Source organism: Hyla sarda, chromosome 4 (genome assembly GCF_029499605.1).
Source record: "Hyla sarda isolate aHylSar1 chromosome 4, aHylSar1.hap1, whole genome shotgun sequence".
NCBI classification, from domain to species: domain Eukaryota; kingdom Metazoa; phylum Chordata; class Amphibia; order Anura; family Hylidae; genus Hyla; species Hyla sarda.
In genome coordinates this window covers 199402288-199415200 of record NC_079192.1, presented here as the reverse complement: position 1 = coordinate 199415200, position 12913 = coordinate 199402288, and the positions used below count along the sequence as shown (strand labels likewise).

Genomic DNA, 12913 nt, shown 5'->3' with positions numbered 1-12913 from the left:
GTTAAGCAAGCGATTGCTTTCTTTGTTCTATTATTCTCCTATAAACTTTTTATTTCTAGCTTATTTTTTATTTAACCTTATACCTTTGTTATCCACTTTGTACATCTTTTATGATACTTTGAATCTTTTAATCTCTCCATGGCTAAATAATGGACTTCAAGATACATATCGATCATTCATATTATTGCTATTATTGTTTTCAGTTAGATCAGTAGAAACTATTTTGGAAAATGGTAAAATATTTATAAATAAACAGTTATACAAAAAAAAAATCTAAGTCTGAGTAACAGGATGTGAGCCTACTTCTTTTATCATCAGAAAGAAGACTCCAGTAGTCTGCACTGAACATTTTATCTAAGATGGTGTCATCAGAGTGCCGCTCAAGTAAAGCATCACTAAAAGCAGCTGATTACAGCTATTTTTGTCTGTCCTGTAGACTTTAAATAGTGTGACAACTCATATACACAACCACTGCTCAATTTAAATGGGGGGCACAGGGCACCAGGCCTGGTTACTGCAGCTTAGCTTTCATTCACCTGAACAGGAGCTGAGCTGCAGTAACACGGGGTCACCTTTACTCGAAATGAAGCAAACTGCTTCTGTGTTTGCTCTTATGATAAGTGTCATATTTACCTTTCTATTAGTAAGATATTATAATGTTTTCTTTATCAATTATAGGTTGGATCCCGGTTTCCAAGGCAAGTTCCATATGCAGCAAGGAGGGTAGGTGTTACTTAACTTCTTTTAATCATTTACATACAGGACTACACATATTGTCAAGTTCACACTATGCTTGTTTAATGGGAACAAAATGAAAAACACAGATAATGATAACAGATATGCCATAATTTCTTCACTGAAAAATGTATATTTATTGAGTAGAATAGCGCATAATGTTATGCAATGCCCTTTTGTTTCTTGGAGGAATAAAAACTAACTTATTCCAACTGATGGTTAATGCCAGTTAAATGAACAGGACCATTTATGGCAACAGGCTTTATTTTACTTCTGTAAAAACAAAAAAGAGAACAGACTAGGCATAAAATAGACTGTTACTTATTTAACATAGAATGTGTCGGCAGATAAGAACCATTTGTCCCATCTAGTCTGCCCAATAATCTGAATACTATGAATAGTCCCTGGCTCTATCTTATATGAAGGATAGCCTTATGCTTATCCCATGCATGTTTAAACTCCTTCACTGTATTTGCAGCGACCACTTCTGCAGGAAGGCTATTCCATGCATCCACTACTCTCTCAGTAAAGTAATACTTCCTGATATTACTTTTAAACCTTTGCCCCTCTAATTTAAAACTATGTCCTCTTGTGGTAGTTTTTCTTCTTTTAAATATGCTCTCCTCCTTTACCATGTTGATTCCCTTTGTGTATTTAAAAGTCTCTATCATATCCCCTCTATCTATTCCTTCTTCCAAGCTATACATGTTAAGGTCCTTTAACCTTTCCTGGTACGTTTTATCCTGCAATCTATGTACTAGTTTAGTAGCTCTTCTTTGAACTCTCTCTAGAGTATCTATATCCTTCTGGAGATACTGCCTCCAGTACTGCGCACAATACTTCAAGTGAGGTCTCACCAGTGTTCTGTACAGCGGCATGAGCACTTCTCTCTTTCTACTGCTTATACCTCTCCCTATACATCCAAGCATTCTACTAGCGTTTCCTGCTGCTCTATTACATTGTCTTCCTACCTTTAAGTCTTCTGAAATAATTACTCCTAAATCCCTCTCCTCAGATACTGAGGTCAGGGCTGTGTCAAATAATCTATATTCTGCCTGAGGGTTTTTATGCCCCAGGTGCATTATCTTGCACTTATCCACATTAAATTTCAGTTGCCAGAGTTCTGACCATTCTTCTAGTTTGCCTAAGTCCTTTTCCATTTGGCGGATCCCTCCAGGAACATCCTGTTACATGTCTTTGTGTCATCAGCAAAAAGACACACCTTACCATCGAGACCTTCTGTAATATCGCTAATGAAGGTATTAAACAATATTGGTCCCAGTACAGAGGTGTCCCACTGATGACAAGACCTTGCTCTGTATATTCTCCATTGACTACAACCCTCTGTTGTCTGTTACTCAACCACTGCCTAATCCACTCAGCAATATTGGAGTCTAAACTCAATGACTGTAGTTTATTGATAAGTCTTCTATGTGGGACAGTGTCAAAAGCCTTACTAAAATCTAGATATGCGATGTCTATTGCCCCTCCGCCATCTATTATTTTAGTCACCCAGTCAAAAAAATCAATAAGATTTGTTTGACATGATCTCCCTGAAGTAAACCCATGTTTTTTTTCATCTTGCAATCCATGGGATTTTAGATGTTCCACAATCCTATACTTTAGTAGGGTTTCCATTAATTTCCCAACTATTGATGTCAGACTTACTGGTCTATAGTTGCTTGATTCCTCCTTACTACCTTTCTTGTGAATGGGCACAACATTTGCTAATTTCCAATCTTCCGGGATGGCTCCTGTAACCATTGATTGGTTAAATAAATCTGCTAACGGTTTTGCTAGCTCACCACTAAACTCTTTTAATAATTTTGGGTGTATCCCATCAGGCCCCTGTGATTTATTTGTCTTCACTTTAGAAAGCAAACATAGAACCTCTTCCTCTGTAAAGACACATCCATCAAACGATTCCTTAGTTTTTCTCTCTAATGGAGGTCCTTTTCCTTATTTTTCTTCTGTAAAAACTGAAAGGAAGTATTCATTAAAGCAGTCGGCTAGCCCCTTATTCTCTTCTACATATCTTCCTTCCTTTATTTTTAACCCCTTAAGGACCAATGCAAATAAACCTGTACGCCCCTGAAAGACCAGGCCTGTTTTTTCAAATCGGGGATGTCTGTCTTTATTAGAGAATAACTCTGGTAACGTTTTGCCAATCACGATAATTCTGACATTTTTTTTTGTCACAAGTTGTCCTTCATGTACATAGTAAAAGTAAGCCGATATCATTTGTAGTTTTTTTTTACAATGCAAAAAATCATGAAATTTTTACAAAAAATTAAGATTTTTTGCTATTTTAACACTAATAGGTTGCATATATTTATACTTACTGACCAAATAGTTTATGAAACTTATACTTTCAGATGTCTACTTCATTTTGACGTCATTTTTTTGTTTTTAATTAACATTTAAAATTAGCTAGAAGCCTAACAATTCAACTTGAAATTTAGAAAATTTGAAAAGTACATCTTTTTTATGTGCTATGCAAGGTTTGCTGAAATTAAAAGGCAGTAGAACATAGGAACACCCCCCCAAATGACCCCATTTTAAAAACTAGACCCCTCAAGGTATTCGCTAGGGGGTACAGTGAGTATTTTAACACCATAGTTTTTTGGCAGGAATTATTACAAAGTCAGTGTTAAAAATTCGAAATCATTTGGGGGGCATATTTTTTGTACATCACTTCTGATATTGAAAGAAATGCACCCTATATTTTATTTAGCTGCTTGTCCCATGTTCGGAAATACCCCCGCTTTGGCCATATATAGTTCCTTGGCCGCGTGGTAGGACTCAGAATGAGAGGAGCGCCATTTGGCTTTCAGGGCAGAACAGTACCCCCACCCCCACAAGTGACCCCATTTATATACAGCACCCCTACAAGTTATTGGCTGGACCAGGGACCTCTCTGATTGGTCCTTGGTCGGCTGGCAGTATAACGCATCTGTCTGTGACAGTTAAGGCTCCTGATGGATATATCCGCCATGTTGTGGGAATAAGCACCCGCTCATGGCGAATATATCCATCACTCCTGCGGCTGGGTAGCTCAGTGTGTCCGCTCATGACTGCTGGCGGGAAATCCGCCACTATGAGTGGACACACAAAGCTACCCAGCCGCAGCAGGGAGCTCATTACCGTGACTGCTGCATAATGTGTAGGATCACATGGTGGACATCTGCAGCATATTACATGCTGCGGATGTCCGCCAATGCGATCCTATACATTATGCTTTTTTTTTTTTATTAGATTCATTTAATAAATGTATTTTTAATATTTTTTTTACACTTTTATTACATTTTTATTTATTTTTACACTTTTATTTTATTTATTTATTTATTTTTTCACTTTTTAATGCTTTGGAATACTTAGTATTCCAAAGCATTGCAGTTATATGAGTTATATGCTGCCTGCCAGTTTTCACTAGCAGGCAGCATATTAGGACATCCTACAGGCAATACCCAGGGCAGACCTGGGGGTCTTTGTAGGACCCCCGGCTGCCCAGGTATGCAGCAGCACCCCGCGATGCTCCGGGGTGCTGCAGGAGAGACAGAGGGAGCCCCCTCCCTCTGTCAGAACTCCTTACAGCGCGCGGTCACTTCTGACCGCGGCTGTAAGGGTTAAACTGTCAGGAGTGAAGTAAACTTCACTTCCGGCAGTGTGGCAGGTCCCGGCCAGCCGCGGCCACATACAGCACCCCGCGATCGCGATGCGGGGTGCTGCAGAGGAGACAGAGGGAGCCCCCTCCCTCTGTCAGAACACCTTACAGCGCGCGGTCACTTCTGACCGCGGCTGTAAGGGTTAAACTGTCGGGAGTGAAGTGAACTTTACTCCCGGCAGTGTGGCAGGCCCCGGCCAGCCGCGTATTACACACAGCACCCCGCGATCGCGATGCGGGGTGCTGCAGAGGAGACAGAGGGAGCTCCCTCTGTCATAACACTTACAGCCCGTGGTCATTTCCGACCGCGGCTGTAAGGGTTAAAACTGCCGGGACCGAAGTTTACTTCGGTCCTGGCAGTGCAGCAGGGTCCCGGCTGTGTGATACAGCCGAGTCCCTGCCGCGATCTCGTGGGTGCACTGGGCAGCACCCACGAGAATAATGGACGAGTATAGACGTCCAGGTGCAGGAACGGCCGCCAACCTGGACGTCTATACTCGTCCATGGTCGTTATCGGGTTAATTTAGTTATTCCTTGTTTTGATTTCCTTTTTTCATTTATATATCTGAAGAATGTCTTATCCCCTTTTTTCACAGACTGAGCTAGTTTTTCTTCTGCCTGTGCTTTAGAAGTTCTTATAACTTGCTTGGCCTCTTTCTGCCTAGTCTTGTAGATTTCCCTATCTTCATTGTGATACTATGCAGTGCTGGTATCACAGCCTATTGTCTATAGAATATCCAGAGTTTACTACAGTAAAGTCTCTATTAAACAAAATTATCCATTTACAGGAAATCAGGCCCTTGGTCACTGACTTCATTGTGAAATCCACCATTTTGTCACGCTATGCCTTCACTGCTGTGTCCTGCACCATGGTAAATAGGGCTGTAGAAGCAAAAGAAGTCGTATTCCAGATGCAGATCCCAGCCACTGCCTTTGTCTCCAACTTCAGCATGTAAGAGACTATAATGTAATGTAATAATGTAATATAATGTAATGAAATAGGAAGGAGTTAAGGATTTGGAGAGATTAATAAGAACTGGTGCACAGAAAGAGGGGACCAGAGCTTAAATCTGATTGGGTATCACCTATTGTTTGTCTTTGTTTTTAGAAGTTCCCCAAATAATATGCTGCAGAATCCATAACCTAGTTTTGGAATAGAATTTTTAGGGCAATAAATAATTGCTTGAATAAAAAATGGATGTGGGCCTTATAGTGACCCTGGGTGTTCATATCTCCAATAATCTATAGAAAAGTGAAGAGGAGTGCATGGCTGTGCGTTTACCCCCTCAGCTTACTGAAATGTTCATCTAGTTGCAGGAGATGGCTCCATTATAACTCAATGGACATTGTTCCACGAAGCTTGCACATAATCTCATGTAAGGCGGAAGTGACAATACAACCTAGTGGCTGTCAAAGTGGTGGAAGAAGCTACAGGCAACCGATAGACCTTGCTAACAAGTGGATGGGAGGAACTTTACTGGGCTTTTGAGGCCAATTTACATATCAATTAAAGAATTACTGTAATTTAAATAAGCTCATGACAGTAAAGACAAGACACAGAAGAGTCAAAAGTTTAGATCGGTCGGGATCTCAGCCTGAGACCTACTCTGATTGTTAGGTATAGCAGAGTAAAGTGCATAGTAGCACTCTTCACTCAGTGGCTTGGTGAGCCATTATAGTCCATAAAACTCATCTCCTGCATCGTGTGCCATCTTGTCTTGAACACTTGGCTATATTTAGTGTTCAGTGGGGTCCCCAACCCATGTTAAGATTTGACATGTCTGTGCGACATTGTCAAAAGTGGATTTAAGTGACAGTAACAGTTTATGCATTAAATACATACAAAGAAAATCAGAGGGGTTAATTTTTTGTCAATAAATTAAAATATTTGAAATATTGAGGGAGATTTATGAAAATCTGTCCAGAGGAAAAGTTGCTGAGTTGCCCATAGCGACCAATCAGATCGCTTCTTTCATTTTTGAAAAGGCCTCTGTAAAATGAAAGAAGCAATCTGATTGGTTGCTATGGGCAACTCAGCAACTTTTCCTCTAGGAAGGTTTTGATAAATCCGCCTCATTGTGTTTAAACAATACAGCAATTGTTGATCATATATATTTAATAATGTATAGATTAAGTAGCTGCAGGTAAAGAAAATATCTATATACATCCCATTATTTGGGAATTGTTTTACAATGTTTTACACACCAATATATTATGAGCCCAATAATAGTAGTATGAGATTCAATGGCAAAACCTATTCATACGTTATGTTTTCAATTGTTATATTGTTAGACTGATTATTTTATTTCATTACTTCTATTCATTTTTGTCATTATGTGATGTACCTTGTGTGATAATAAAGTCAATATGAATTCCAGGATTATTGGAGGCAGGACTTATCACAGCGAAGTCACATGGAGGAAAAAGACTGGAGAAAACAATATACAGGAATATGATAAAGTTATTGGTGACAGAGGGTAAGCAGGAATTTAGTATGTTGCACCTATGTGTCCCACTATATGGACGCAATATAATTGTTTCGTTTTATCTTTTTATCTCTTTTTGGCATAATAGCGCTATCCATTACATGCTGCATTGTCTCTATTTTTTCTTGGATACAGTATATGGCTATTGACTTATCCCTATGTAAGTGCTCCATGTAACACATATATCCATCTGCAGTACCTATCTCTAGGTATAGTGCTTTCATATTTTAACCTCTATTATTCTGTGTATGTTTTATTTTAACATTTATATGATATATAATGATAACTGTATCTTCATACATATTGTTTGGTTGAGTCCATTTGTTTTGGAGTCATTAAAAAAGAATTCTAAACCTTATAAATCCCTATCATCCTGTGAAGTTTTTAAATGATTGATTAATTTGAATAAGATTTCTTGCAGGGAGAATGAAATGGAAACATTTAATGCATCTGCCATCATCCCTGGTCGAAATAAAGCAGTTTTTCTGCTGAAGTATGAGGAACTGTTGCAAAGACGCCTGGGAGTGTATGAGCATGTAGTCAGTGTCCGCCCAATGCAGTTAGTAGGCAACCTGTTGGTGGAAGTCAATATTCTGGAAACATCGGGGATTACATTCCTAGAGGTTCTTCCTCTTCAAAAGAAGCAGAAGAGTAAGAATACTGGTAAGCACTACATATATGGATAAATCCAAAATTATTATTGTCCTTAAAGGGGTACTCCGCTGCTCAGCCTTTGGAACAAACAGTTCCGAACACTGGAGCCGGCGCCGGGAGCTCGTGACATCATAGCCCAGCCCCCTAATGACTAGACTTGCATTGAGGGGGCGGATCATTTCTCGAGGGGGTGGGGCTATGACATCACGAGCTCCCGACGCTGGATCCAGCGTTCGAAACAGTTTATTCCAAATGCTGAGCAGCAGAGTACCCCTTTAAGAAAACCCTTTTATAGTGTATGACTAGACTGTGATGAATTGGGCAATATAATGTGGAGAATTTTCTACCTTTTTAGTGAGGTACACTAAAATAGGAAGCACCAGAGAAGGAGGCATCAGAAAAATCATACACATGACCTGCGCTTTAGTTATGACAAAGTTGAATGACTTTGAAAAAAAAATGCATGAGTGTATTGTACATGACCATATGAGAAAAGAATGACAGGAAGAGGAGGCTGAGCAAGTTGGATAACTTGGAGGATGTGATGGAGGATATTCGTAGGACAAGTGGAAGCATATGTGACATGGAAGAAACCCTTAAGTAGGGAAAACACAAAAGAGAAGGTACATATGATAGTACATAATCATGACTGGTTATACATTTGAGAAAAAAAGCCTGTGTATTACTGCAAACAGACAAACAGGCATTACATACAGAAATCAACATTGGTTCCAGCTACAGAGATAATATTATTCCCTGACCTGCTCTTCATCTACATAGATAAAGAATATATGTATTCATTGGTAAAGATTGCTATAACCATAAAATACACAGGGCATACCATCTATAAGGTTGGAAAAATGATGAACCCAGCATTAAGTGCACTACAGGTGGGGTTGTCTTCTGCTGGACCTCATGGGCAGGACCTTTTTCATGACAGAATTTGGATTTATCAGAGGACAAGACCAGTCCAACTATACACTAGTTTGCCCCAGAATAGAAACCATTTCCGCAGTAGTCCACCATACAAATGTGTTTTACTATAAGCCCAAAATCTACTTATAGTAAGCAACGTTGGCCTAGTGTCTGACCTGGAGCCAAGGTTATGAGTTTCATCTATGATTAAAGCTTATCTGAACTCTCATGGAGGGCAGAAGAAACAGCATAGGATTACTGATCCTGTTATACAGCACTTAGTGCCTTCACAGCATTCATTGATTGACTATTGTGCAAGAGGAACCCTTGCCTGGCACAGATGGATGGTTTACTATTTGGGAACCAATTTTAAAAAGAAAGTGAAACCTTCCCAAACATCATTACTTTAAAGGGTAGCTCCCACCATCCTATTTTTTTTTTCTGTCCCTGCCTATTGCACATCTATCCCTAACCCCCTCCCTGCTTTAAATTTTTATTTTTACTATATTAAAAATGCTTTTTGTCTGCCTGGCAGTGTGCCCACTACCAGGCAGACTTCCCCAGCAGGCACCACGTCACTGATGCCTGCTGGGGGGGGGGGACTTCCGCCCTTAGTTCATCTACACAGGGTGCCTCCAGCTGTTTCATCACTACAACTCCCAGCTTGCCCTGACATCTATTGGCTGTCAGGGCATGCTGGGAGTTGTAGTATTGAAACAGCTGGAGGCATCCTGTGTAGATAAACTATTAGTTACATGCGGCGCTAGCCCGTCCCCTCCGTCTCCCCCCCCCACCATGCCCCGTTCCCTCCATCACAACACCCCCCCCCCAATTACACTTACTGCAGAGTCCGGGAGCGGGCGTGTAGGGATAGCGGCGGCAACGGGGCGGAGGCGGCGGTGAGGGAGGGGACCTGCCGTGGAGATTTACGTCCTCAGGGAGGGGAGATGAGGGAGGGGACTTGCCTTTGCGATCTATGTCCTCAGGGAGGGGGCGTGCCGTAGAGATCTGAGTCCAGCCGAGCTCAGGGAGGGGAGATGAGGGAGGGGGCGTACACCTCCTCCCTCCCCTTGCTCTGTCCTCCCCCAGCTCTAGCTTCGGAAATCTTCTGAGAGCTGGGGGAGGAGCGGACGCATGGATCTACGGGAGCGCAAAAAACCCCCTCACAGCTGCGGCGGCGATGAGCGGGAGGAGTGGCCTCCCAGCCAGTGGCCGGGGAGCCAATGCGCTCGCTCCCTGCCTGTCTGATTGACAGGCAGGGAGCGAGCGCAGGCTGAATGAAAAAGGACCGATGCCCGGCCGCATCGGTCCTTTTTCAGGCATGACGTCACGCCAGGCTGCAGCCGGCCACTAGGAGGGAGACCCCTAGTGGCCGGTTTTCAAATGTAAATTAAACTATTTTAATTAAATAAAAATTAATAAAAGTATATTAGAGATATGTTGTAGTACATAAGTACTACAACATATCAAAAAATAAAGTTGGTGACAGTGCCCATTTAAGAAGATCAGAAAGATTTTTTTGTGGAATTTTGGTCAGTCATCCTAAAGAGTTTTCATTGTAGTAATAATAATAATAATAATCATCATAATATTAACACCTAAAGGACACACATTGTACAGGTAAATCTTTGTGCCCTGGCACATGGATATCACCAGGTTCCAAGATCACCGTGTCTCCTGAAACGGTGATAGAGCCAAGCTGGCCGCTGTTATCAGCAGCCGGGAGCTGATGTCTGCCATTAACCCTTTAGATGCTGTGATCAATAGAGATCATGGCAACTAAAGCATTAGTGGGGCTTTGAGAGACTCATCGGACCACCTGCAGCACAATTGCGGGGGTCAGATAAGTCAACATAGTGGCCTAAGCTTTGCATACCTGCTTCATGCCGCTCTGCTGCCAACCACTGGCATGGTCTGGCTTTTGTCAGGCTTTACAAGTGAATTGCAAATATCATTGATCAGAGTATTGTCTATACACAGCACTAAATAGTAATAGCAAGCAATAGACTGCTATAAATTGTGGGGACTTCCCCTATTTTTTAAATGTAAAACAATGTAAAAGAAAAAAATCTAAAGAAAATTGTTGTTGGTATTACAGCATGTGGATGCCCGAGTTATTAAAATAAAATGTTAAAGATCTTTTGTGGTAAACAGTGTAAATGTAAAAAAAAATTAAAACACACACACCAAAATTGCTGATTTTTGGTTACATCCCAGAAAAAATAAATAAATAAACAGTGATCAGAAAGTTACATATACGTAAAAGTGGTACGATAACAACAACAGATTATGGTGCATAATTAAGCCCTCATACATTCCCACATTTGGAAAAAATAAGAAATACTTATTTTGTTAAATAATAGAAAAGCATGTAAGCATGGGTATCATTTTAATAGTTATATATTATCTAACCAGTAATACATACAGTAAGTAGTCTTAAATGGTAAAAATGCTGCAGAATCTTATAGCATTGCTTACCTGTGTTCCCCAGTTCTGAAGTCACCAAAAATCTATTGTCTTCGTCCTGTAGTTACTGGTTGAACTTCATGGTTCAGCAGTCGCCCAGGACAATTCCTGCAGAACCTGCTACATTCATGCCCTTTCTGCTCCTCTACAGCATGCTACCATATTCTGAGCAAAGCCACAGGCACAGAGAGATCGTGATGTAGGCTGTAGGTGCTGGTCGGAGAGACAAATGTACACCATAAATGTGGCATGCAAAAAGTTGAATTGAATCCATTATTACATTAAATATATATATATATATGTATATATATATATATATATATATATATATATGTATATATGTGTATATATATATATATATATATATATATATATATATATATATATATACTGTATATATTATACAGTATTTCCATACATGTTAAGGAGAACCTATCAGTTTCCTGGGGACTCGCATGCCAGCCCTGAGACCTGACAGTATAGAGTATAGTGAGTGAGTATAGTGAGTATAGTGAGTATAGAACAGCGTTCCGGTGCTGTTCTCCTCACCTCTATGCAATCCTGCATAAAGCAGAAAAAGAGCTGTTATTGAGACTCATCTGTAACTGTTACTTTACAATGAAAATTCTATTTTTCCTCTGGCTTGCACATAGGCCACATATGGAGATATCATACTTCATTCACTGATATCTATACTCAGCACACAAGCCATAGGAAACACTGCTCTAATCTAGTCATGTTATGCACATAATTGTGTTTATCCGTAAAATAAAACAATAGCTCATTTCCTCCATTCACACCTTCCTGATATCCCAAAGAAAATGATATAGGGAACACCTGGATGGGAACAATAGCCATCATTGGCCTCTGTTACTATGGTATCACCACAACTCTTTATTAACAATGAGCAGGTGGGAAAATAATGACACTACTATTTGTAATAATAATGGTAACGGCTCATTCCCCCTTGCATATGAAAACACAGCTCAGATATTGATGTGTAATACAGATTTTTTTTTTATGTGTTTGATTATTTTTTTTTTTTTTGGTATTGTGTTTCTTTTGTTGAGTGTTGTAATCTAAGTTGTCTGCAATTCATTAATTTTTTTCTTACATTTTTATGCTGTTTTCTAACGGTACATAAATGTAGATATGAAATTTGCATTTTCAATTCCAACTTAAGAGAGCCCTAGTGTGCGTGGGCCTTTAAAGGGATACTCTGCCCCTAGACATAGAATAGGGGATAAGATGTCTGATCGCAGGTGTCCCTCCGCTGGGGACATAGCCGACCTCCTTGCTGCACCCGGCGTCCGTTTAGAGCGTCGGGTGCAGCGCCGGAGGCTCGTGACATCATGGCCACGCCTCCTCAATGCAAGTCTATGGGAGGGGGCTTGACGGCCTTCACGGTCACGAGCCTCCGCCCCGCATCGCCGGTCATCCAGCATGGAGCAAAGTTTGCTCTGTGCACTGGATGTCTGGGGTGCCGCAGCTGAGATTGTGGGGTCCCCAGCGGCGGGACCCCCGCCATAGGGGATAAGATGTCTAGGGGTGGAGTACCTGGTTGTCAGGCTTATCAAAATGTTTGTGCTCAGGCAACATCAGGACAGATGCAGTAAGGGGAGTTCGGACACAAATATTTTGTGGACCCTTTTAACTATGGGCTAAAAAATTGTACCACTTTTTTATAAATCCCTTTAAACATGGTAGTTATTAATAAAAAATAAACACTATATGCAAAAAAACAAAACAAAAAAAAACACATTTTAAAGTAGAAATATGAACAAAACCATTTAAATGTGTTGTCAACTTAAAAAAATGTATATGCCTTCTGCGCATTTATTTGTATGCCTCCCTAAGGGTATGGCTTAGGGATTTTATGTGTCAAAAAATGTGCCAAAATTTTGGAGAAAAACTTTAGCTTGAAAGAAGGCCAACTAATAGGCGGTCTTAAGTTGCTCCAAATTTATCCAGAGTCCCTGATAAATGTGGCACA

General features: G+C 40.5%; 1 protein-coding gene across 2 annotated transcripts in view; it reads left to right on the top strand.

The window, feature by feature from the left end:
* The window catches only part of ITIH5 (inter-alpha-trypsin inhibitor heavy chain 5), an 80512-nt gene that overhangs the window by 13193 nt on the left and 54406 nt on the right, over positions 1-12913 (top strand). Inside the window, exons 2-5 of one of the 2 annotated variants that reach the window (XM_056573251.1) lie at positions 679-723; positions 5188-5351; positions 6778-6876; positions 7307-7548. In XM_056573251.1, coding sequence (XP_056429226.1) covers positions 679-723; positions 5188-5351; positions 6778-6876; positions 7307-7548 — 550 coding nt within the window. Of the gene's footprint in view, positions 1-678; positions 724-5187; positions 5352-6435; positions 6544-6777; positions 6877-7306; positions 7549-12913 lie in introns of those variants that run through there. The other variant, XM_056573253.1, reaches the window with a different exon arrangement.